The sequence below is a fragment of the Cyprinodon tularosa genome, unplaced genomic scaffold (assembly GCF_016077235.1).
Source record: "Cyprinodon tularosa strain WSP-4 unplaced genomic scaffold, ASM1607723v1 ctg84, whole genome shotgun sequence".
Taxonomy (NCBI): Eukaryota; Metazoa; Chordata; class Actinopteri; order Cyprinodontiformes; family Cyprinodontidae; genus Cyprinodon; species Cyprinodon tularosa.
In genome coordinates, this window is record NW_024039607.1 from 3,089,333 (window position 1) to 3,116,153 (window position 26,821).

Below are 26,821 nucleotides of genomic sequence, written 5' to 3' on the forward strand. Positions count from 1 at the left end.
AACAAATTTTAATTATGAAAGTGCTTAACATCCGCTTTAATACTGACAAGCAGGATGCACAAACAATTAGCTGGTGCTTAAAATCAGCTGATTTTCAGCCATATTGGTCAGAAACTTGTCCTGTGCTGATTGATTATTGCCTAACATGAAAGAGCTCCCTTCTTTGACTGGACAAGTCAAGCTGCTACTGAGGGAGGCAACCCCAAGCTAGTCCGAACCCATTGAGACTTTCTGGATTTATTTAGGCTGTAAGAGCGCAAGAGAGTGCAAGACTAAAAGCAGATAACAGGAAGGCTGAATGGAGTCCAGTGGATTTCCTCTTTGGAAATTACACCATCTTGTTGATATGGATTTGTAAATTTAGGCAGCCTTTTAAGCACATCAGTCAAGGTGAGTATTTCCCCCCCCCCAGCTTATTATTGTCATTACACTGTCATAAAAACAGAGCAACAAAATGAACTGGACTGGTTGTTAATCCAATTATTTCAATGATAATTTAAAATAAATCTAAAATAATACTAAAGTATGTAAACATTGTCTTTTTAAAATAATAAAACCATGTTCTAGAGTAACCAATCCATTATGATGAACTTCTCCACATGTTTTGTGGATCCAGAGAAGGTTTAAGATACATGAAGACATTGTGAGGATAGCTATGTGAGCTAATTGGGTTGATTATAAGGTCTATCTGGTCCTCATATAACTAAAGCAGGCGGCTTGGTCGTACTCTGAATTTAAAGTCTAGCTTATTCTCATTGCTGGTTGGACTCAAAAGATTCAAGTCATTGTTTGTAGACATAGTCTTTGAGAAATGGGAGTCCAGTTTGCTAATTCCTGTTTACTTTTCTTTGTTTTGTAGTTCCTGTGGTTTTCTAGGCATCCTCAGGCCATTATTTAAAATGTGCATTGGAGGAGTTTGCAGCAGAGTATTATCCAGGCAGATCGACTTCAGCTTCTAGATTTTTTTATTTAAAAGCAGGATTTACTGCTCTGCTTCAAGTGTGTTTAAGCAAATCAATGTCTTGTAGAAAGCAGGACCCACTCACTGAGGCTTCAATGTGACAAAGACTCTTCCCTTCAAACGATGAAGGGACCTCCTACTCTAGCAATGTGGCAACATAAGCCGACAACAGTGGAGGGAGGGATGCTCTATTATAAAGCCCCATTACGACACTCCAGGTTTGATTTCTACAACCAATAAAAAATTCATGATAGAAGGGGAAGAAGAGAAATCAGCATAGAACTGATCACTGATTTTTAAAATCAGTTTTATGTATCTAAAACTTCTTACTTCTTAAGGAGTAATCTCCATCTAGAAATTGTTAACAAAATTCTGATTCTGAAAATTGCTGCAATTGTCCCATTTTTTCACTTCCCACAGATACTTTTCCAATAAATTATCTGGCTTTTTCACTAACTAAGGGTATTTTTAGTCTAAAATCCCATACTTATGCATAGTTTAATTCCTAGAGACAGAGTATTGATGTTAAGCGGATAGGCAAGCTATTTTCTGCTCTTCTTTGATGCTGGTCATTTGGGCTTTAACAAGGCGTTGGAAACTACGGCTGAAATTCCATTTAGAGTTGATTCTACTTCAACTGCTGGAAAAGATGTTAACAATTATTAGGATCTTGACTCTTTCCTCCAAAAACTGAGTCAGACTGTTTTAAATAGTGATATTTAAATATTTAAGTTGACTTCAATGGTAACCATGACATGCTGCTGGCATGAGTTCTGGAGCTGAGGCAGTACATCACACAAGATCAATGAAAACTTGGCAGTAAGGGAAAAAAAAGACCTAAATTTAGGCTCATTGAAGAGGCAAGAACCCTTTTAGCATAAATGAACAAACAAGGCAAAAGGCAATAAATGTTCTTACTTGGCTGTAAAGCTTCCCAAGCTGTTATATTTACAGACTGACAAATAAAAAGGCCTGATTCGGGGGAATTTAATTCAAAAAGGCCGCTGTAAAAATGTCAAAAACTCCCCACTAACTCTTGACAGACACAAACCCTTTCAAAGTCACTTCTAGCATCAAAATTCCTGACATGTCAGTACCTGCATCAGGACGCTAAAAATTAAAAGGCAAATGAAAAAACTGTTAAAACAGAGGGACACAGTATGATTATAGTAAAAGAGAAATTTAATAATATGAAACACTGTTAAAAACCATTTACTCTTAGATAAGCTTGTGGGTGCATCCGAACTTAAATAACAGCCTTTCTATGTACACTGTGAGTCTAAAAAAAAAAAAAAAAAAAAATATGAAAAGGACAACGCTGAAGGAAAATATCAGCTCACACAACAGCAAACAGTTGTGACATGCAGCCATAATTGTTAGCTCACGCAGTGGAATTTGTTTCTCTCCTTCAAAACAACATTTATCTCTACTCCTCAAAAGAAACCCCTAAGAATCTAACACAGAAAATTATATTTTTAAAAGTTTGATTTAAAAAAAAGCAATATTAGTTGGTTATTGATGTAAAGAAGACAAATAAAGGAGAATGAGACATAAGAGTTAAAGTAAGGATTAAAAAAAAATCTGAAATTCTGATCTAAAGTCACTGATGTCACAGGGGCTAAAGGTGAAGGCATAAAAACGGTTACTGAAGGCGTCCGTCATTGTGAAAATGGTGCAGATGCAGGAATCCTCCATCAGATGAATTCCCCTCGGAAAGGAAGTGAGTGAATGTTCTGCTGCTGCCAGCGGCAGCGCAGCCTGGCCAGCGGTGTCTCCCTTGGGTCTTCGAACTCTGAGAAGCCCAGCTGGTTGAGGATGTCATAAACTCCGGCTCTGGCAGCAACCTATGCACAGGAGAAACAAAACAAAGCAAAAAGTAATGAAAAACAATTAGGAAAGCATTCTAATTTTACACAAAATGAAATGCAAACCACTAAAGAGCAAAAGTGTTCTCTTGGCTGTTTTCTCACATGTGCAGCTGTTACACTGAAACAATAGGCGACTGTAGTGAGCAGTAGAAAGGATGAGGCAGGAGGAGAATAAAGTCATTCACTTTATGAGAATTATAAGCACAGGTAGTGGGAAATGGGTCGGAAATCAGAATAGTTTCTGGTCAGTTCAAAACACAGGTGCTTAGTGACAGAAAATATACTATATATACTATATTTTCTAAGTTATGTATACTCTGTGAACATTTCAATATTATACCATAGAACCACAAATAAAATTTTATTATTTGAGATATTTTATTGAGCCCACAATACTCTGATACTCCTAAATAAAACCCAGTAAACAAACTCGATTCAAAGGACAGCTTATTTTATTCATCAGTGAAGAAAAAAACATAATTAAGAGCAACACATTACATTATAATGTTTAGAGCAGGATGAGATCGTGAGTAAATACCCTGCATTAAAAACGGCTTGGGGATATTTTCAGCTTATAATCCCAATATCTAAACAGTATGACACCCACCGCCGAGGCTTAAACTCTGCACCACGGTGAGGCATGGTGGTGGCATCATCATGCTGGGACGCTGATAAGAGTTGGTGGAAAGATCAATGCAGCCATATACAGGTTAATAATGGAAGAAAAAAACGTGAAGAGCAAAAAAAGGTTTACCTTTTGGAAGAAAAAATATCTTTAACAACTCATTCATATCTGAAAATAGCGCAAAGTCTACACCTAATCCTAAAAAAGAAGCCAGGCTTAAACACATTTATTCTCAGATACTCGATATTTAAATAGATTTTATTGCTTAGAATTTAAAGGATAGTCTTACAAGTTACACTTTATGCATTACTGTACATAGTGTGAGTGCGGATTCAGAAAAGAATCAAATGTAAACATTTAGGAGGTTACGGGGCTAAAATTCTACCTCTCTCTGTTAATTCCCCAGAAACACACAGAGAACGCATTAATATAGGTATCAAGTCCTAATCGCTTTTTTTTTTCTTCTAAAATATACTGAAACTGAATTATTTTCTTGCTCTGTCATAGGAAAGTGTTTTGGACATGTAAGTTGAAATAAAGGGTTAAAAACATAAGATATTTTTTAATGTTAACACAATACGCTCCAGATACAGGAACACAGTCATAGGTCGACCGTTCTTTTCATGTTACCATAACGGAACAAAAAGAGGAGTTATGGTGGCAAAGATATTCCTTTTGCTATCAATGATTATAGCTTAGCTTTCCAGCTTTGTGTAGAAACTGCAAAGTGGAGTTTGAAATGTCTACTTGCTGACAGTGCAGAGTCAGTTTCACAATTGATCATGAAGGATGACTGGAGCAATTTGGATAAGCTTAAAAAACTTTATGGGATGAATAATATAAATGAAAAATCTTCCAATACTCTCCCCCCATCTTTAAAGCAGCTGTTTTTAAGTCAATAATCCTTTTTTTTTGTCATCACATCTACACTTATGTCTGATGTGTTTCTGGAAAGCTTACATGCTGTTAAAAAAGCTTTTTTGATGACTTGGTGCAGCTGAACTATTAGTCAGTGGAAGTGCCTCCTCGGAGACGTCTTGGATTTAGCTTTTAACCAAAGCAACCTGACTCATCCACTCCACATCCTGGCTGTCTAAATAATGGATGTGTGAACAATTTGAAATGTGTGAATGTATGTGTGTGTGTTTTGGTTAGGAGGGATTGAGTCAAGAATTAGGAAAAAAAGAGAGAATCCGGGAACAATGGTTACATGCATTCCCTGGAGAATCTGCGCCGAGTGCGTTGACATCCCCGTCTCGACTCCTCGGAGGGATTGTTGAAACACATCTCAGTGTGGGGGGGGGGAAAAAATATTTACATCCTTAGTATAAGATAAGCAATCCTGAAGGGGTTACTCTGTCATAGAAAATAACTGCTTGTCAGTTTCATCAAATATTTCACCAAAAAATAAAAATAAATAAAATGCCAACAAAGCAAATAAGACTAGAATAAAAATAGACAGTGCTGACTTAAAAAGTCTAGCTGTTTCACATTTTGGTGTCCTAAAATATGTCAATGTTTCTTCATGGGAAATTGTTTTTAGCCCTTTTTACTGTGTTACCTACAGAAGCAGAAAATTGTTTTGTTTTTCTGAATTAACAAGATTATTTTTACAAAGATAAATAAAAATTTTGTTTTTCCTGATTTAACGAGTTTATCCTGCTGTGATGTCACAAATGGCTTTGAAGATTTCTAAGCAAGAGACGCATTTCTTTCAGAGAAGCTTCAACACATCCCGTTTGTTTAGTTCAGTTAATTTTTACTTTCTTTTTAGATTGAGACTCTGATAAATTATCTTCTTAGTTATGTAGATACAAGTTTGTCGACTTTGCCAAGACATCTACACATCAGAAAGACAGAGCAATTTATTTTTTCAGGTCAAAACAATACAATGCAATTAGGGAAGTGGCAGCCTAGTGGTAAGAGCAAAGAGCTTGGAATCCTGAGGTTGTGAGCTCAAAACCCACTGCCACTCTTGGTCTCTGAGCAAGATATGTTTCTCCCTGGGTGCCCCACAATGGCAGCCCACTGCTACCCAAGGGGATGGGTTAAATGCAGAGGTAAATTTCTCCAATGTGAGATCAATAAAGTATTTTCTTTGCATATCTAAATTCCTGTCTGGTTTTTAGAATCTTAATTTGTCAAAGATAGAACCATGTGTTGGGGAATTTAGGAAAACATAGTGGAAGAAGGTCCTCTGCTCAAATGAAATGAATACCACAGGAAAGTGAAGCATTTGAATTTTACTTTTAGCAGAAATCAATCACTGCACATGACTTTTCAGCAGTAAAAAGCAGTGATGGCAACATTGCCTGCTCTTCTAAGGACTGTAGCTGGTTTAAAAGTGTAAGGTTGCTATTTATTTCAACATAAGATGCATTGTTCAAAGCTTTGGCTTTTTTTCCATTGTCAGTAGTACAACCACTGAGAAATTTATTAGAATAGTCCCACAATGGGGAAATTGTGGTGTTTACAACAGCAAAAAGATTATAGAAAAAATGGTCAAACGAATGTGGACCTTACAAAAAAATTTATAAAGAATAACATAGAAGTGAAGAGTTAAAAAACAAACAAAATGCTGTACTGTAAAGTGTTTTAACAATATGAAACTGTGCACCTGGAGAATAACCAGTACACAGCTAAGAAATTTTTTACAATAATGGATATTTGACAATAGCAGCAACATCAGATATGTGCAAAATGACAGCAGCATGTTATTCAACTGACTAAGGTAGAAACTGTGCAAAAGCAGCATGAATGTAACGACTTATTGAGGTTGTTGGGAACAGTGGTGGTTATAGAGTCTTACCGCTGCTAGGAGGAAGGATCTGTGATAATGCTCCCTGCTGCATTCAGAGAGCAACAGTCTGTCACTTAAGGAGCTCTGCAGTTCTGCCACAGCTTCATGCATGGGGTGGGAAACATTATCCAACAGAGATGGTAATTTAGTTAGGATACTTTTGTTTTCCATCTCCTGCACTGAGTCCAGTGGGAGAATTCAATCATAGAGCTGGCCTTCCTCATCAGCTTATCCAGCCACTTTCTCTCAGCTACAGATAAGCTACTGCTCCAACAGACAACTCCATAGAAGAATGCTGATGCCACAACAGAGTAATTGAAGCTCTTTCAACAAAATAAAGTCTAAATGCACATAGAAGAGCTCCACCATAGCACTGAGTCTGAAGTGGACGCACACATAAGCAAAAAGTGAATGAATGTAAATGGAAATTGAAAACTTTAAGCCGGTGAATAACAAGGAGCACAAAGCAATAACTAAGTGGTTAGAACGCCTTGGTCTGAAAGTGATCAGTTGGTTGCTTCCTTGTTTGCACTTAATTCATGTTAATTTATTTCATTTTTAAATGTGAACAGCATCCAAGATAAGCCAAAGCACAAACAGCTTTGGCTTATTTAGACTTTTTTGTACTTTTAAACAACTTTTTAAGACTGTGCCTTTAAAAAGTCAAGAAATTATCAATGATAAATTCCAATAAGATGTAATTAAATACTCATATTATCAAATTTCCTGCCTGCTTTTAGTAGAGGGCTGCCCTTGAGGCGCTTACAGTAACCCTGCTATGGATGCACCAAAGAAGAAATCTTGTTTACAAACTGGAAAATTCACAATTACACATCACGACTTACAAGAACAAAATATATCTGAGTGGAATTTGTGACCATAATATCTTCCAAAAGACAATTTCACTCTATGGATGAGATATCGATTTCCAGACAACTATAGGTGTGCCCTATTACGTTAGCTTTCATTACTGCATCATATGTGTTAAAGGAATACATTTTTTTTTTTTTTATAGTTGTGTAGTTTTAATATTTTCTCAGAGTTCTGCTCATTTGTAATGTATAAATATGAGGAAAGTTCATGTAGAGTTCATTTGTTAATAGTAGCTAAGACATAAGGCAGATCTGTTTGAAAGATGTCTCATAATACAAAGCAAAAATGGCTAAAGCCAATTCTTATTATCCTGGGCATGTAGTGTTGGACTGATGAAAGTGGAGGTAGGGAGGCAACAGTCAGGTCTTTCCCACACTCAGCAATCTGAAATGCGGCACATACCAAGTCTGTGTAGGGGGACAGTAAAGCCTCTGTAGCACACATCAAAACAGCTGGATTGACCTGCAGGCATCTTAGGTATGCACTGTACACAAGTCATGTTATTGTGCTAAAGCCAAAATGATGGATTAGCAAACATCTATAACTCTTCTGATAATGTTTTCCTCAGATCCTACAATTAGGGTCCAATTACAGAGTATAGTAATCTTATGTGTGTAAACGATGAGCCAAGAGGTGCTAATTATAAATGTAATGATTGTTTTAATTACCTATTTTCCCTGGGATACAAAACGACTGTTTCTGTGAGGTGGTTGTAGTTAAATTTCACACTGATGTTAAAATCAGTAAACAAATGCATTGCATAAAGCATGATACCTTTAATACGTAATTACCTTAGCTTTCAATACATTCTGGCAAAGTTAAAAGATTTGCATCATGGCGGCTCTTAACTGGGTGCCAAACTGTTTGTCATTTTGCCAAAAAAAAAAATAATATTATCTATTTAACCAGTTTTAAAGCAGTGGTTCATGGGAGTTTTAAGGAGGATTGCAGTCCTAATGCTAGCAGAAACTGCTGAATCAATCAATTGATATTCAAATGCAATGCAGTGTTTTTATTTTGTCTTTTTCAATAAGTACTAAAGCTGACAAAAAAAGATTTATATGTGTAGAACTGAGTTGAGTTCCAGTTATCAATCATGGAATGGCTGCCCTTCGGTCTGTCCGTGAAACGGAGGGACATGATGGGTGCATGAATCGCACATCACCCATCATTTTGCATGATGGGTAATGTGCCAGCTAGTACCCGCCTTCCATAATAGGCTTTAAGCCAATTGTAGCAGCGAATCGTGACGTTTCATACTTAATAGCTTTGGCAATCTGGTCATCTGTGAGAGCCACAAAGAGACATGGTGATCACAATAGGATTCGTCTGCAGATTCTTGAGTATTTTCACAACTAGCAGAGTAAGCTGAAAAATCAAATTTTTTTCCAAATCCTGTCAGTAGGAAAGAACAGAAATCTTTCCCATCTACAAATGCAAAAATTGCTTCTCTTTGTTCTTTTTTTAATGACAAATTGTTCTTATTTTAGCAAAAACTGGGTCATTTGCAGCATTGACAGGTGAGTCTTCTGGCGTAGCCATGTTTGCAAGGCCCTTCTGACTGTCGTCGTTCCTACATGTCCCACCCCCAAAGGAATTGCTGGCATGTCATTGGTCCGACTCGCTGGTCCGACGTATTGGCGGGAGTCTTTCAAGATGGATTTGTTGTGAGACTGAAAACCCGAATCTTGCGGCATACCCAATGTGTCGACACTTCTAGCATTGTCATCTAATTTCTAAGGTAAAGGTTAAATCCCTTTTTACCTGTTTTGCAGCAAAATAGCTTAAGTCATAACATAACTGTAGATAACTTTTTGTTTCTAGTGACAAAGTAAGAAAAGATTTCACCAAATTCAATAACTTTAATTCCCCTTTATTCTTAAATTTGACTGATGGTAACCTGTGACAGAAGTCATATGTTCAGAACAAAACAGAGGGAACATTTCCAAACACATCACAGTTGCTTGACTGCTAATGCAGTGCTTCTGCTGTGGCCAAAAGTGGTATAAGATCCCACCTGTACAACACAGACAAATTAGAGTGAAGGGCAGAATGTGCCACTTCAGACCTGAGAGGTTGTGTAACACAGCTCCAAAAAGCATGACCAGAGGTTGGAGACGACCCATGATCGTTGCCCTTGGCATTGGCTGTTTGTCATTACGGATCCAGCCACGGTCATTGATGATAGGCTACTGATTGTGCCGTGGGGTGGCTAGGTCAGAAAAATTGGCTGGCTACCAGACTCTGCTGCAACTGGGTCACGAAAGGCAGAATGCAGATGTTGTTTGTTTGGATAGTGCTCAGACTAATGATAGTCAAAGATAATGTGTGGCTGTCACATGTTTAGTAATACTGGTTTAAAGATATATTACTTTTTTAATGGAAATTCTATACTAGTTGAACAGAACAAGAGCTGTTGGTTTTACATCTTCTTTCGTTAATTAAAATATACTTAGTTAATACAAAGCAGCATCAAATATCACAGTAAATATCATCTACTTTAGATTTGGTTGTTCATAACTAAACAAGGCTCGTTAGCTATCAGAAATTTAAACTAAATATTAAAATCCCTGATCTGTACAGTTAATTTTTTTTTTAAATATTTTTCCAGTAAGATATCAATTTGACACATGTGGAGAAACAGTGGACTTAATATTTTAATTTATGGTGAAGACACATGTCCAATATGAACCAAATGATGTTCACTCAGAGCTATTTAAGTAAGACAAAAAACTGGAAGGAATTAACTTAATGTAAAAAAAAAAAGCACACAAAAAAACATTTTTTCACCTTTTCAATTTTTTGAAGGTTCTGAGAATATTTTCATGGTTTATGAGCAATTATGATCAAGAAGAAAGAAAGAAAAAAGGATTGGTAGAGGAAAAATGTTTCAAGAGTTTTATTGTAAGAAACTTAGAGAATATGAATATCAATTAACTCAGAACGAGAGGAAAATAGGTCTGCAAGCTGTAATCTGTTTAGAGGATGGTCAGGCCGGCAGGGTTGCAAGGATGTGGGTAGATTTCTGCCTGCTGGAAAAAAACCCTGCTTTGTAAATGGGTAAAATGTGTATGTTTATTTGATCGGTACAATATGACCCAATAAAGCAGCAAATGAATCCACTGTTTACTTGTCTTCTATAATTTTGTGCATTCTAAAAGCAACCTCAATTTGCAACAATAGAGCACACATGGCAGGTATCCTCGCTATATGGAGACAATGCAGCCAGAGGAGTGTTACACTGTGAAACCTTTGTCATTATTCATAGGAGTAGGTATGTAATCTCAGTCTTAGCCCTGGCCAAAGTTTGTTTCTTCTTCAATCAGGGCGTCTCTAAGCTCACTGTTAACCCAGGGAAAAGGGGAAGCCCTTAAAGCTCTCGGTCTCACTGGTTTCTCATGGTGATCTCATCAAATGGTTTCAAACTGAAATAGCCTATCTCCATAATTACCCATGTGCTTACTCTAAGCACCCAGCTTGTTGGCTGACACACGTAACAAAAGAAAGTGGTGCAACCAAACAAAGCCCAGATAGGCAGATGCAGGAAAGCTGTGTTTTATGCACAAAGCAGGCTGAGTTTAAACACAAAACGTACTGTTTTGAAGCCTCAAACCTTTCATTCAAATCACAGTATGTCCATTTTGTATTTTCAATTTGCGCAATTTGCAACGATTTGAAATTGTGTAATCACACAATTATTTGTGAGAGAGACTTTGTGCTTTTAGATGTGCTTGGTTCTGGATGGTTAGATGGTTCTGGTTGCTTTTTGAGGAACATTAAAACTTGGCTCCATTAAATGTACTAACTGAAAAAAGCTTTCCCTTCCTACTGTGCTTATTGTTAGCATGTCTTTTTCTATCAAGTCACAAATGTTTGTATAATATCCTCCACTTTTCTTCCATCACAACCTCAGCTTCAAAACACAGTAGAGACGTTTATGCTGCTCTGCCATGCAGCCTGTCTAAATTAGCTCAATTTAGGTGACAACTTACAGAACTCCATAACGTGCATTCTGCATCCTTGTCATCATTACTAAGTGTAAATAATCCTGGATCTGGAGTTAGTTTTAAAGAAAATGTTTTAAGAGCTTCTACTTAACAACATATCAAAGCATAACTTGATTTTGAGTGTTTATATAAATAGTGCTTTGCAAAGAAAGCTAAAGCAAGGAAATTGCTAAATAATGTGTAGCATTTAGGGTTAGCTCTGCATAATATTAATCTGGGACTGCTCCCATCAATTCTGTTTAGCCAAACCTTTTAAGCTGATTGATCGAAGCGACACCTGGTGCTCACATATAAAGGTTTGGCTTCAGCCAATCACTATAACAAATCAAGTAGCAGCGGACGCTACTACTTTTATGATTGAGTTGTTCCTCTTTAAAACTGTAGGTTCTGACAAAAGGGAGTGGTGGCCTAGTGGTTAGGGCATAGAAATAAGAATCCTGAGGTTCTCAGTTTGAAACCCACTCCCACAGACTACCATTCTGGCTCTCTGAGCAAAGATCTTTAACCCCACATTGCTCCCAGGGCGCTGCACCATGGCAGCCCACTGCTCACAAAGGGGATGGGTTAGATGTAGAGAGTTAATTTCATTGCTCTGTACTTGTGACAGTGTAATGACACTAAAAAGCTAAAAAAAAAAACAACAATAGATGTGATAGTAGCAGCTAAGCGTACACCCTCCACTGACGTATTAATTGGGGTTCAACACCTCTTGCTGTTAAAATAACCCTGGCAACACGATTAGCCAACAAATTTTTGGTAGATTTATGTCAAAGCTGCACAAAATGGATTCTTTTGTGTCTGTGGGCCGGATTTATCAAGATCCAATTTTGCGTGCAGTAATTTGCGCTCGCAAAGTGGAATTTTGCGCGAGGGGCTGAACCATGGTTTGCGGGTGATTTAACAAGAGCGATTGCGTAACTGGTGGCAGGTGCAAAACTGTTGGAGACGCCCTATTTAAATGATGGTTTTGCGCGTTTTGTGGTTTGCGGCAAAGTAGTTTGTAGTTTGTGCAAACTAGTGCATTAAGAAATTTTAACACCACCCCCTCCAAAAAAAAAAAATATATATATATATATATATATATATATATATATATATATATATATATATAAACTTTGGCAACCTTTATTCCCTAAGGTGGTATGTGGCTGAATTTCTACTTTACCGCAGTAAGAAAAAAAAAAAACAAAAAAAAAAAAACAGGTGTTTTGTATCGGCCTGTAGAAAAATGCACATACCAAATGGCTCACAAGAAGTGACTGTGGATAAGATGACAGCATTGGCATGTTGCTCCACAGGCGCAGGGTGTCGGGGTTCTCCGGTAGGGCGTCAGGGCGACATGGCATTTAGAACGTCGGACAGCACTTCTGAAAAACGAGATTGGGAGATCCCAGATGCAAAAAAGTGCAATGTTGCAAGGAGTTTCGTGATATCTGGTATTGCGTGGGTCCTCCTTGTGGCTGGCTCCAAATCCATTCGGAGTTCCCCCAACAGCTCCAAAATGGCAATGCTGGATAAACGATATGTTTTGATGATCGTTTCCTCGTTCATTCCAAAAATATTCACACGGAGTGAAAAAATGCGTTCTCTGCGTCTCCTTGCTTCATTTCGATGTCTCCTTCTTGCGACAATAACCGCTGCCATGTGTGCGCAATTACGCATACAGACCATTTGCACCTTCTTTTGAAACGTGTTAAATATAGAGTCAAATACCGTTAGCAAAATTGCTTTCAGCTTTGATAAATCACTTTGCGAGTGCTAAATTAATATATTTACATGTTCTCCTCCCACAAGACGCACTTTTGCGTGTAAACGCCCCAAATTGCATATTCATAGCAGAAAAAGTACTAAATGGATAAGAGGCGCTATTTAGCACGTTTTAAAGACCAAATCCTTTTAGCACGCTGTTGATAGATCAGTTTGTACATTTTTTAGCGTGCGCAGTGAAATAGCTCACGTTTTTATACACGCAAACCTTTGATAGATCCGGCCCTGTGAGTTTACAAATACCCCCAGAATTCAGCTTGCAAAATAGGTTAAAATACTAAATAATCTACTAATATAAAAGGAAATATTCATAAAGGTTGATTCATTAAATAAGGACAACATAACTAATTGGAGTAAGTTGATAAAACTGTCATCAAACATGTGATTTGAACAGTTTGTTTTTACATTTAGAAACTGCAGTAATCAGTTGATCACAACATTGAAACATATTAGCAATTTGCATAAGAACAAATGTTTTTTTATATATATATATTACAAGTCAACCGCTAAAAATTATAACAGCGACTGATAAGGACTAAGTTTGGTCAAAGCAGGAGGAAATAATTAACACAAAGCTTCAAATGGTTTAACAGTAACCTCTTAAATTACATCAGGGTAGAAGTAGCTCCAGAAATGAAGCTGGTTAAACAAAGACATTCATGTTCTGTGGATGATTTTGGAAATTGTTACAGCGAGTGGTTTTCCCAGCAGAATATTCCTCTCTGAACAAAACCCAGTATTTTTTTTTTTTCATAGCATAACTGGGCAATTACAGCCACTCTGATGCACTGCATATATTTGCTCTTCATAACAGAAAGAAAATTCCATGAATGACTGTGCATATTTCTGTGACAATTGTTTTCACAGCAGTTGTTCTGGTCTATTTTGGTTGACTAGCTGTTTTTTTCTTTTGTTTTCTTTAATTTATCTTTTAAGAAGAAGAGAAAAAAAGAGTTTTCTTTTCAAAAATTCCAGGGCTCTCTGGCATGTTTCTCCTGGCATGCTCTCAATGAATATTAATAGATATGTCTCAGAAAAACTCTTTGACCCCTAGGAAGGTTGTCATCTTTTTTTCATCGTTTTGAGCATTATTCTGTCCGCCTGTGAAATGATCCTCTAATCAATCCAAAGATACATTTTCTTGTGGCTTTCCTCTTCCTTTTTTTTCTCCATAAAGACAAGATTGTTAAACACAAAACAAGCAGCTGTCATGCACCCGAGCTTTATGTCTCTGCAGCTTCTCCAGAGTTGCAATAGGTCTCTTAGCTGTTTATAAAAAAACATGTTTTAACCAATGATCCCTTAAAAACTCTTTAAGGCTTTTATTGTGTCATTGAAATGAATTTAGACATGAGTGAACTCTGTTTATATCCTGATTGCAACTAATTGCAATGAACTCTCTCTTGGGGTGTCAGAATTAAGGGGATTGAATGTATTCAGTGTTTACTTGTAAACAGTAAATCTAAATAATTCTATTAATTAATAAAATAGTGAGGATAGTAATTGCTTTTATACTGTACATAGTGTCTAATTAATTATAATAATCCATACTATTAAATAGTACACTTTATATTTTATTGTATTTACACAAAGGGTAATGCACATAAATGAAAGTGTATAGTAAGAGGGTGATTTACCTGTTCCATCCACATGGAAAAGGAGCGCTGCCAGGAGTCCTTCTTCTCAAGATGCAGGTAAGTATTGAAGAGGATGAGGTAAATGTAGCGCTCCAGGAACTGCAGGCTCCTGAGCAGAAGCTGCTTACACTCCTTCTCTGTTTTTTCATGTTTGATCTACAAAGAAGCAGGGAAACGGTGTTTGTATATCATGGTTGCAAATACTTCTGTCAAAACTTTATGAACCAGCAAGGCTGCCTTAGAGGTGAACGATTTGTTTGTTGAAGGTCTTTCAAACCATACTGAAGTCGAAAAGTCTTTCGACTATCGAAGGTCTTTTTTATGTGTTATTAAAGCTGGAAGCACTTGTGTGGCAAAGCAAATATACTTAACTGACAAAATGTTTTGGAGAGGTTTACCTCTTCTATAGCAAAAACATGACAAGGGATACATGCTTATTTCTTTTGAGGAAGGAATAATGTTATAATACATTTGAATATAAATATAATATATTTAGGCAGCCTTTTGACAATACAGACAAAAATAAAGTGGTTTTAACAAGCAAAAGTGAAAAAGTTCATTAAATTATGCAGATTTGAGTTTATATCTACTACAGTGTCCAAGGCAAAAATATGGAACCACCCTTTGACTGTTGAATGCTGTTTCCCGTATTGAACCAATAAGGTCCCATATTTTCATACATTTCTGATAGAGTAAACGTGTCTGTCACACTAATATCGTCACTAACCCCAACAAGAATGTATAATATTAACCGGAAATAATAAAGGAAGCTAATTTTTGTGGTGGGATATAAGAAGGACCTCCTCAGCTCCATGTCTGCTGCTGTAATGGTTTCACGGATATGGACACAAAACACAACACTTCACCACTTTCTCAGGAGAAAATGCTTTCAGACATACAGAAATGTGGGAGGAAGCAAATCCGTGGATGATTTGCAGCACTGGGAATAAGAACGGGGAGAGTTTAAAAGTATGCCAGGCTTTTACAGTGGCACACAGCAAGCTTTTAATGGCTGTTCATAGTAAGGACAGAAACACTAAGTCATTCATACCCCAACCATCTCCCAAGACTGATATGGCATGGAGTTATGATACATTACATTTACTGTTTTTCTATTAAATGTTTAGGATTTTTAGTCAATGATTATTTAATACTATGAAGTATTAACACATTTAAATGGATATTTAGAATGTAACTAATATTGATTAAGAGTACAAAAATCTTTATTTAAGGATAATTTAAAGAAGAATTGTGGGATGAGATGCATTTAATTCAGACATTATTTATTATTTAGCAAATATATTACAAGTTCTTTATTATACAGTTCATAAAAACTGACCACTTTAAGGTGCTAGTTCCTCTGCTATGCAGTGAATTAAACAGCTTTTTATTAAGTAGGTAATCGTGTAGTAACTAAGTGGTCTGCATATGGGAGTTTGTTGTATTTCCCTAATTGTTTTGATTACGTTTCTTTAAATGTAGCTTTGGCTTAGAGGAATATGAAAATTGCCAATTAAGAATGTGAAGCTTTGCTTTCTTGATCAGCACCAAGACGTTTTGGGAAATTGGGCCAAGGGCATCCCTTACTGTCATAAAAGATGGCAACCCTAGGCACACGAGACAATAATTTATTGTATATCTATAAGGGAAATGTAAAACAAAAAGTTTAAAACCAAATCAGAATTATGCTATTGAGACTGAAAAATGTTAAAACTTCAAATTTACACATCCATCCATCCATCCATCCATCCATCCATCCATCCATCCATCCATCCATCCATCCATCCATCCATCCATCCATCCATCCATCCATCCATCCATCCATCCATCCATCCATCCATCCATCCATCCATCCATCCATCCTTTTCTGTTGCCCTAAGGTTGTGATTCTAAAACTAAGCCATGATGGCAATTTTTTTAATAAAAGGGAATCCAAAGTCCCTTTTTCCAAATATAATATAATTGGAGAATTTAAACATGTATGCTGGTAAGAAAAGAAGATTTTTGCCACCATGCAAAATGCAGAGCTTGATCACTGAGTATCAAGCTCCAGGGTGGTTTTAATAATCAAATACTGGGAAGCTGGTCAGAGTTTATGGTAAGATTAACAGAGATAAATCCAGAAGGACGCATGTTAGAGGTTGCAAAAAACATAAAAGACCAAAACAACCCCCAACTTAGAAGCATATCCATGTGTTTCAACGGTCTAGTCAAAGTCCAAAGAGAATCAATTATGTTGCCCATGAAAATTCATTGATATGGTACAAAAACAATTATTTCTTAGCATATTTTTTTCTCCCCACTTTACCTTTTCCATCATTTAATGCTGCAAAACTAAGTACGTAACTAAGTACAAATAGACTTTTTAATATATAGTCTTTCAAAGTTTTTTTTTTATTGCATTTTAAAGTTATTTGTTCTGCCAAGGGACTCACTGCAAGGGCAGGGTCTTCTGAGTTCTTTCATTTTATTTCTTTATCCGCTGGTGAAGCCCAGAGCTAGACAGCAGATTTGACATTTAGAAGGAGCTCAATAGGTAGGCTGTTAAGTAAAACAGCCATCAAACAGACAGCACAACCAGCAAAACCAACCTTTACATATAAATATTTGGCTTTAAAACAAACAACACTCACACATGGCCACTCGTGGGATAAATGTTGATTAAAATTTTCCCTATGATCAGCAACATAACATTGACATTATCCAAATTACAAGATGCTTCAATAATCCTCTTGATTGTTATTTAAAAAAAGATAATAACACCTTTATGTGACTGGACCAAAGCCCACAACATCAACAGAGAGGTGAGGAAAAACAATGTCTAAAGTTTCTAAGTCAACATATATCGATACAATTTTAAACCACATTAAAATCAACCACATATATGATCATTGATAGACAAAAATTTACCTCTTAATGCACAGGTAGATTTAAAATATTTAAAAAAAACTGAAGATATTCAAGGCTACCTTCTATTCTGACTTGTCTGAGGCTCCAGTGAATTGCATACATGCCAATTTGAAAAGAGCAAGGTCAGCGAATGGGCTCCTCTTTGATTACAGGTTGTTAGAAGCTCACTGCAAGTCTTCATTAGTTTGTGGAGTCTGTGACATGTTCTCCTTTTTTTCCCACATTTCTTTGTACAGGCTGATTGAAGCCTCGGGCGATCTGAGGCATAAAGTCAAAGGGCCCATAACCCATCTGGGTTACAACACAGACATTAAAGGACTAGACAACTTGATACCTGGTAGTAAGAAGGAAAAAACTGCAAGATACTGCAAGCAGAAAGGCTTTCAAATACAGAATTTACTTTAAAAAAAAAAAGAAAATAATCAATTTACTGTACACTCAGCTAATGTTTATTTAGGGCTGCACATTGGAGAAGATAATGTTGCTTTGGAGACAACAAGTCGTGTTCAAATGTGCACAAAGGGTTTTCAGCATGGAGTCTGCATGTTACTGCGCATGTCTTGCTTTATTCCTGATACTCAGACTTCGTCCCACAGTTCTAAGTCATACCAGACAAGAATACTGCTAATTGTAGTTTCTACTGTCGCTCCTCTTTCTTCACCATTTGCAGGTTCGACGATCAGAATGCTACCGTGGTAAAAAAGAAAGCTGAAGCTCACCATTATGAAAGCCAAAACATATAAGGGTGGGTACACTTCATATGTCATACATAGTAGACGTAAAATAAATAATGTATTTTTATTAAATTCTGTGAGGGGGCTGTGCCTATACGTCTTGTCTTGCAATGTATTGTGGGAGTCTTTATAGCTCCTAACCGCCAGATCTGAAGCTCCCTATGTTAAGTTAACAATTGATAGGAAGCTACTCCTGGAAAGGTTAACCCTTGCTTTTTGTTTATTCTCATTCCTGGATATTCACCATTACTGGCTTTAGATAGAGTACCAAAGCCTTAAATAGGGTTTTATAAAGTCGGCTAACTGATATTTAAATATTCTGGGGTTTTTTAACTTTTATTTGAATTTGTTTAATTGAGGTTAAAAAAGCTTTTGTTTTGTATAATAGTTTAGGCTACTTTGTGTTTTCTGATCAGAAACAGTTGGGGGATTTCTAGATTTAGCAGGTTGTAAATGAATAAAACTTGGGTTACCATCATCAAATTGAACCAGATAATTTATTTGATGGGTTACTTAATCTTTTGTCGGGGGGGGACTGTGCCATCTCTGCGTTATAGCAAGTGGTGAGGATAATGTTTGGATTACAAAAAATGAAAATAAAAATTTGTCACAGTATTCAGCGAAAAACATATGCCATAATATGATAATTCCAGAGTTAAATGACAAAGCAGAGGAAGAGAGAGTATGAACAAGTGTCCTTTTCTATTTAAAGTCTGCCAAGGCTAGATCCAAGTTTCCCAAACATACCGCAGAGTAGAGGAGACTTCACTGAGGAAGACAATGTATGCACTGTCCAATGATCTTTATTAGAGGCAGCAAGGAAAAGAGATACTAAACATCCAAATATTTCTTCCAGATTTCTCAAAGTTGCCACTAAAAGGAAACAGTTGTGAACCCAATTACCATGTGCACCCTGAACCCCAACATTTTTTTTCATGCCTAATGTTAAGCCTGTGAAAGAAGCTTTGAAAGAAATACAGCTTTGCCTTTTTTTTCTTTACACGCTCGCACACACATACATTCTTAGAACACAGATGAAAGTGATTAGTTTCGAGAGATTACATAATTCACACCTCCAACAATCTGAGATGTCCTGAACTCTAAATGTGTGGGCTACCATCTGTCAGCCTATATGAAGAGAGAGCCACATGTGAGGGTGAGTGCTCTCCTGAGCACTTTTACAAATTCCATAAGAATAGTCAGGAAAGATGTTCTACATTTGGGAAGTACCAGGACAGTCTTAAACGGGCTGCCGTGTATATCAACTTACCTCCATATTTGACTGTTGAAAATCAAATGGTTTAGATTAGCGAGCTCTAACTGTCCTTTTCTTTAGTTTTACGGCAAAAAAAATAAACATTTTCTTCTGATGGGCTGCAGTACATGACAAGACAGAAAAGGTGGTCATCTTCTCATCTTGTCTGGCCTTTAAGAACAAAAGGAAGCGCCTCTGAGGCGTGATAATGAACATCTTAAGATCTTTCCAGCCCTAAATGATAGTAAAGCCAGGCAAATCACATCCTCTTTTTTTAGAGATCAGGAATGCTGGTTGGTAAAGTGGGTCTATAAGCAATTGCAATGTGAAAGTTGTGAAATAGGAGTCTTATTTTAAGTTAGAGCAATCAGTTCTTTATTTAAATTACGCATATAAAAGGGATCTTATAAAGTTTCATAAGGGGTTTCAAGTGCATTAAATAACAGAACAAAATCCATAGAAGTTTAAAGCACTTTACATCTATAGTCATTGTTTTAATGTCTAGGAGCATCTTGGCTTCATGTACTCACAAAAAGAAAATTATAAAAGTTACAATTTAGTTAAAAATCTAGGTTAGCCTAAATGTATTTGATCAACTCAAACCATACTTTTAATATAGAAATAAATAATAGTGGTCTTTATGTGAAAACCCTATAAATTTCCAACCAGAATTCCAGAAGTTGCTGCAACCAAATATTATACTCATAACAGCAAAAACAAATACTGTCAAACATTAAAAAAAATGAAAAGGGGAGGTGTCAGTGCCTTATGGGAAAAGTCCGGTCAGCAAGAAATGATCAATGGATCATTGTTTATACCCAATACGTTTACGGTGATTTAATGAATTTAGCGTTAATCAATAAAAAAATAAAAACAATAAATTTTGTTGTGACCACTGAGTCTGGGAGCGACCATTTTTGCCCAAATATAGTAACACTTCAACCAGTGATGTCACGGTGCGGTAAGCAGAAGGCCATTCTCCCGGCTTTACAAGCAAATACAACGGGAACAACTAGACACATATGCAATCAACAACAATTATTTAAGATTTCGAGAGGACTTCACCATTTTAATTAGTGAGAGCTATAGTTAAACTGACAATGTTCATGTGCATGGCAGTTGGATGTTGTAATACATCGGGTAAAAGTGAAAAAAAATCTTTATTTCACCTTTCCGATTCATGATCCTCCACTGATTGCCAACTTCAAGAGGGAGGATTTGCCAGAGAAAAAACATGTAATATGTAGCCAACATTTCGAAGACTAACGTTTCAAGATGACAAACACCAGAATCAGCATTGGGACTTACTCAACAGCCGACACCGAACGGTGACGTCCCGTGGGTGGCAGTAATGTTCTTTGATCAAAAATGGATGTCTCTGGTAAAGCACATTCAAATGAAATTACTCTTAAGTAAAATCCTTATAATCTATTGAACAATAAGTAATAATTTCATATTTAAAGTACTTTCAGAAGTTTGAATTCTGAACATGACTGGACTATTCCTTTAAAATCTGTAAAACAAAATCATAGCCTGAAAACCCACATTCCTCAAAGTATCCACTACATACTGTAACATCCTGAGAGGCATGGCTGTTTGACTTACATAAAGTGCCTCCTTTAGAAACTTAAACGGATTCCCTAAAGTTCAGTTCAGTGAAAAAGAACTTTAAAAACTACCATTAACAAACCCTTTTCCCTAGTTTTCTTTGAATAATACACCCATAGGAAAGGTTTAATGCCAGGTTACACAGGTCTATTTTTATATATAGTTGGTTAAATTGTACCTTTTGTTTTCTCATTTCAAATTATTCCATAAATATTTCTAATTAGGGGAACACAGTTGTCACTTTCTATGGACTCAAGAGAGCGACCTCTTAAATAAGAGCAGCATATTATGGCGTTTTCTGTTTGTTTGGCATATGGTGTCAATTACCAGCTGATGGGGTTGTAGAGGTAAAAAGGCCAACCTATATTAGCCCTTCCCACACAGCTTTGCACAAACATCTATTCATTGGATTCAATAAGAAAAGCTCCCACCCAAATCCTAAACCAAACTCAAGCTTAAGCTGTGAGCAGGCAGGCAGCTCCCACATAACTTCTGGAGTAAATGTATAGACGTCTCAGGCAGGTAGACATGTTTCTTTTCAGGGAACTTTGTTAAAGCAATCTAAACTAATATCAATCATATAAACTTAGCTATGTTTTGATTGATTTTGTTTTCGTCCAATTAAAAGAACATTAGTACAGGATTGAGGACAGAATAGCCAGTTTAATGCTGACACTGATACACGGCCAGGTTGCAACTTGAGTAAAGAAATCATCTTTAATATTAGAGAGCATGTTTTATTATTTATATATTTTTTTTAAGTATTGAAGCAAAGTCTGCAAGAGTGATTTGAATTTAATATGTGAAGATTTTCATGGTGGATTTCGATGAGAAAAGCTAAGAAGAAGCAGCTTGGAGATTTCAAACATGCTGCGATTATTAGGAATCCAGTTTGTATGGGTTGTTTGGTGTGTGTCTTTCCCTTCACCACCAGGTGGCGCCCTGTCCTCGTTGGTCCTCCTACACACCTCCGGCTAATTGGTTCATCACCGGGGAGTATTTGAGCGGCTGACTGCCACTACCTCGAGTGTTTGCCAGTTTTGGGTACTCTAGCCAAGCCGTGATTAGCTGAGTCTAACCTGTGCTTTTGTCTTTGCCTTTTAGCAGGAAGCCTTCCAGCTGACTGGAAGTTTTGGCCTCCTCCCCCAGGAAGGATATGTTGTGTTCACACTGAGCTGGGGAAAAGTTCCACACGATCCATTCAAGTACAGTCGGAAAACTAAGTGGCAGTCCGCTCTCATACTCCTCAGGGTCCAACTCCACCAACCTGTCTGCCCTCCAACGAGTTGCGCTCCCTCTGGGAAACTCACACATTCTGGATTCAAGGCTTTGACTGAGATCCCTTCCTATGCTCAAGAACTCTATTCAGTTTCCAACGGCCATTGAACTAACCGCTGTGAACTTCCCTTCCAATTCTAGTTCCGGTTTAACAGCTCTCTCTGAGTTCAAGCTTATACCTTCAGTTGTCCTCTTTAATAATCCTGTTAAACTTTCCCTTGGTTCTCTTAGTGGTTTTCTGCATGTGGGTCAGATCCCTTAAAAGCATCATGACAACGATTTAAAACACAACATGGGTAAAGCAGTCCACTTGTTATTTTATTGGGGGTGGTTTGGTGTAATATTTGAAAATAGTCTGTGCTTTTAACTGATATATTCCTATTAGTGTTTATTGAATGTCTGAATTTATAAAGCAAAAACAAAGAAAAATAAAACAACATACAGCTGAAATTATAGTGAGTCTTTCATTAAGTCATCTGTTGAGTAAGTGTTACCAGAACTATTATCATCAACTAGATGAGAGGTTATCACAGTATTTGAACAGTTTACATCATTATATTTATACATTTGTTTAAGACAAAAATTTACCTGTGGTGCTAAAGGACCAAGCTTTACATGTCAGTCATAAGATCACCTAATTAACAGGAATACAGCTGGTATATTCCTTTTTTTTTATAAGTCATGTGAATAGGGAAAAAACATTTCAGCTCAGTTTGTTAAAAAATATTGATGAAATAAGCCAGTGGAGTCTACAAATATAAAAGAGCCCGTGTCTAGTAACCTGTTTATTTCCAAGCTCACAAAAACATCCCGCATAGAGGTGATTTGTAACTAAACTGATCATTATAATGTTTTTCTGAGTTGCCATTAAGCAGCTGCACATCCGTGTAAAATGACCTTTAAGAAAGGTCTTCTTTTTGTTGACGAAAAAGAAAATCAGCTTTTTTCATGGAGCATTAAAGCTTGAAAGTCTTTCAGGTGGTGAGCGAGCTGATGCTAAAACATCAATCATAAAAAGGGGCACATTTTGATTTTGAGGCCGCGACTCAGAAGGCTTAAAATGACCTTAAAAACCAATGGAAATGGGAGGGCAGTAATGTGTTACATTTTTTACACCACCCCTAAAATACAACCGTATCCTGACGACCCGCAAGATAATTTCATATATTAATTTTTCAGTCGTCCAGCATTGAGTTGCTTCCCCCAAAATGAATAAGACTTAATGTAATAACAAGTAATGACAAACTAAGTGAGCTCTGCTAGATTCTGCTGATAAACCGAGCATGGATAAATCTTAAAAAGCTACCAGCATCAATATTTAATCATCAACATGATTTTTCTTTCCAAGTTTCGATCAGACTGCTCAAAGGGTCTATATGTTTGGTATTCATAGCATAGTGAAGAGCAACCTTTATCTGATAAAGATAAACAAGTTGACCCACAGAAGAACCGTGTAGTGCAGGGTCAAGATTTTTTTTATCTTACAGACATAAGATTTACAAAAAAATATATAGTTTTTCTCTTTTTAAGATATATCCATGTGTTGTATGTAAAGTCTGAGACCTCCACCTTAAAATATGAATATACAGTCTTTAAGTAAGGCAATAAATCTCTTCTTACTTTGGGTTATTTTTCTTATTTTGGGTTACTTACAACTAGTACTGGAAATTAAAGATTATTTACTTTAAAGCTGTGAATCATGAGTAATAGTCAGTATGTAAAATACATCCATTATTAAATTGCAGTATCAGCAATAATGTGAGCTGCATTACTCAGTGTTACGGGTGAATTTTGAATTTTTTTTCCCCTCCATCTGTTATCACTGCGAACACTGATTGTTTTCCATATATAAAGTTGTAGTAAAAGTCATTAATAAGTAACCATTTTTCAGAACTCATATCTTTCATCATCCTGGGTATGGTTTCTTTAAGAAAACTCAAACAAAGACTGAACCACCAATTAAATCCATTGAGTTTAACTTAAAATCAAAGCGATACATCATCTGGGCTCAATTTGAAAAGCTGATCCTTATGGATCGAGATGGAGCCCAAAATCAAATTTTAAAGGCCCAAAGAAGCCATGAAGCAGCCGGTAAAAAGAAAAATAGAGGAAGATGCCTTTCTGCTAATGGTTTCTGCAGATTCCAAGCCTCTGTCTTTTTCCAGCCACACTGTGCTGATTAAATCATAGTGTTAAAGCTGAGGTGGATTTTAGAGGGAAGCCATCTGAGTCCAAACACTGTCCATAAAGTGCTCTATACAGATAGTCTATCTAGTCACAAAACTGAGGACCTTATACTCAGCTTTCATTGATCTGTTTCCCAAAAAATGGTTGTAATTGTCTCCTAATATTTAACTAAATTATCATCAATATGACAGAAGTTGAACATTTAATTAACCAAAAGCTTGGCAAACGGAAGGAATAATCCCCCCCCAAAAAACACAAAAGACTTTGGTTTCAAAAGGAAAGCTTTTTTTAAAGCAGAAAACAAACATGAATACAGGGCATGTCTGCTCAGGAAAGATAACAAATGCCACAGAAGGAGACAGGGCTAATCAACTTTGCCTACGCACAGACTGGAATATCTCCCCACATTAACCACACAAATTATGGTACATTTTGTGCACGCACATGCCTGGAAATACAAGACTCGGATACTCCAATTTCAAATCAATCATTCAGTAAAGTAACAAAAAACAAACAATTTGGGGCAGAAAAACTACAGGAGAGGGAACTACAGCCAATTAGACAGTTAATTGTCTAATTGGTAATGTTCTTCTCTGTTAACAACTCTATGGCTACGGGAAGAAAATGTCACAGATTTGTATTTTTACAGTCAAAAGAGAAAAGTTTGTTTTACTTTAATCATTTTCAGATTTCTCTATGGAGTCAACATTAGGATGGGAAGTGTCTTGCTACTGAAAGGTCTCATATTCTACATTGTGAGCCCTTCAGAGCATGTTTTTGCAGTAATTGTCAAGCAATTTTAGTTTTCTCTTTTTGATACTCATCACTAAAATGTTCACTTTTTATACAAATTATTGATTACATTATAGCCAAGATGTATATTTTTAAAGGACGTTCTTAGTTGCCTTGCTAAAGCACATAATGAAAGTCAGAATAAGTTCACCTTACAAACCTAAATCACTATAAATTACCGTACTTTGATGTAGCAAGAATAACTTTAATTTGTAAAAAGAGAAATAGAAAATAGTACAAAAATGCAAAAAACAGACAAATTTATTTAAGATAAAGATTTTATCAATTTCATGCATACATCACAAATCACATTGAAATGAAATATTTTCCAAATTAAAATATTGTATCTTTGTTTTGAATCTTAATTTAAAGGTTTATACTGGTGGTCAAAACTTTTAGCAGACAAGCCTGTACAGCAGGATCGTCTTTCTGTTTAGTGCAGATCACGTCCAGCCTAAATCTAAAGGTGCAGCGATGGATGTGCTTGGTATTCAGGTCAGTATAAAGTAAGAGTGAAACAGTGCAGCTGCTTAATAATATATATTAGACGTTTCCTACAGTTTTAATAACTTCATCTAACAAAGATATAGAAGAGTTCCCTAGAAAAACTTTTGTTTGTAAGAGCATCAGAGCAGAGGCACAGAGGGCGAACTGCATGTAGGTGAAAGCAAACCGAAGGTAGGCTGTACCTGCAGCTTGATGCATCCTCAGGTAAGAGTCGAAGTGAGGGAGCAGCTGTCTGACCCAAACAGGCTCTGTATTTTTCTATCTCTACCTGTACTACACTGTGCATTTGAAGTTGTTTTACCAGTTTAATAAACTCAAGCTGCCCAGCGGGATATGGTGAATGATGAGGGGATGGGAAGGATGAGGTTTACTGGGTGGGTAAGTGACTGCAGTAACTAAAAAACATAACTACTGATGAGTTAACTTATTTCATGAGTTTGAATCATTACATTCAACATAAAAAATAGCAAATAAAAAAAGGATATTAAAAGCTGGCTTGATCTAGTGGTAAAGTCACCTGACTTGGACACAGTGGGCCCTGCTTCGAGTCCCCGCTAGGGGGGGGGGGGGGGGGGGATACCAGTAGCTGTAAGTGTTGGTCCTTAGGCATGATCCTTAGCAATAATCCCTATCACATAGCTACTTTGTAAATCGCTTTGGATAAAAGCATCAGCTAAATACATAAACAAATCAATGTTATTATATTTCCTCAGCTTAAGCTCAAGTCTTGAAATAAAATCTTGAGAGTGAAAGGAAGACAAGGCTGACATACGCAGACAAAACCGAGATCATCAACCAAAATCATGCAAAAAAAAAATTAGAAATCAGATAATGGTTTAATCCTTGTATGATTGGTTCATTTATTTTTCAATTTGAAACAAAAAATAAAAATACGAGACATTTTTTTTCTTCAAATTTCAATTCATAAAGTAATATACGAAAAACAGAGAACATATTCTTTTTTGTTCCAACATTTCGGTAGTAAATAAATATGGAGACAATTGATAAAAAA

The 26,821-nt window shown here is 36.6% G+C and overlaps 1 protein-coding gene across 8 annotated transcripts in view; it reads right to left on the reverse strand.

The window, feature by feature from the left end:
- Positions 1–404: 404 nt before the first annotated feature.
- The window catches only part of pald1a (phosphatase domain containing paladin 1a), a 67,996-nt gene continuing 41,579 nt past the window's right edge, over positions 405–26,821 (reverse strand). For all 8 annotated transcript variants that reach the window (XM_038272676.1, XM_038272673.1, XM_038272677.1 and 5 more), the window contains exons 19-20: positions 14,539–14,694; positions 405–2,805 (exon numbers count right to left, since the gene is read on the reverse strand). In XM_038272676.1, the coding sequence (XP_038128604.1) occupies positions 2,656–2,805; positions 14,539–14,694 (306 nt within the window). In that variant the 3' untranslated portion in view covers positions 405–2,655. The remainder of the gene's footprint in view (positions 2,806–14,538; positions 14,695–26,821) is intronic.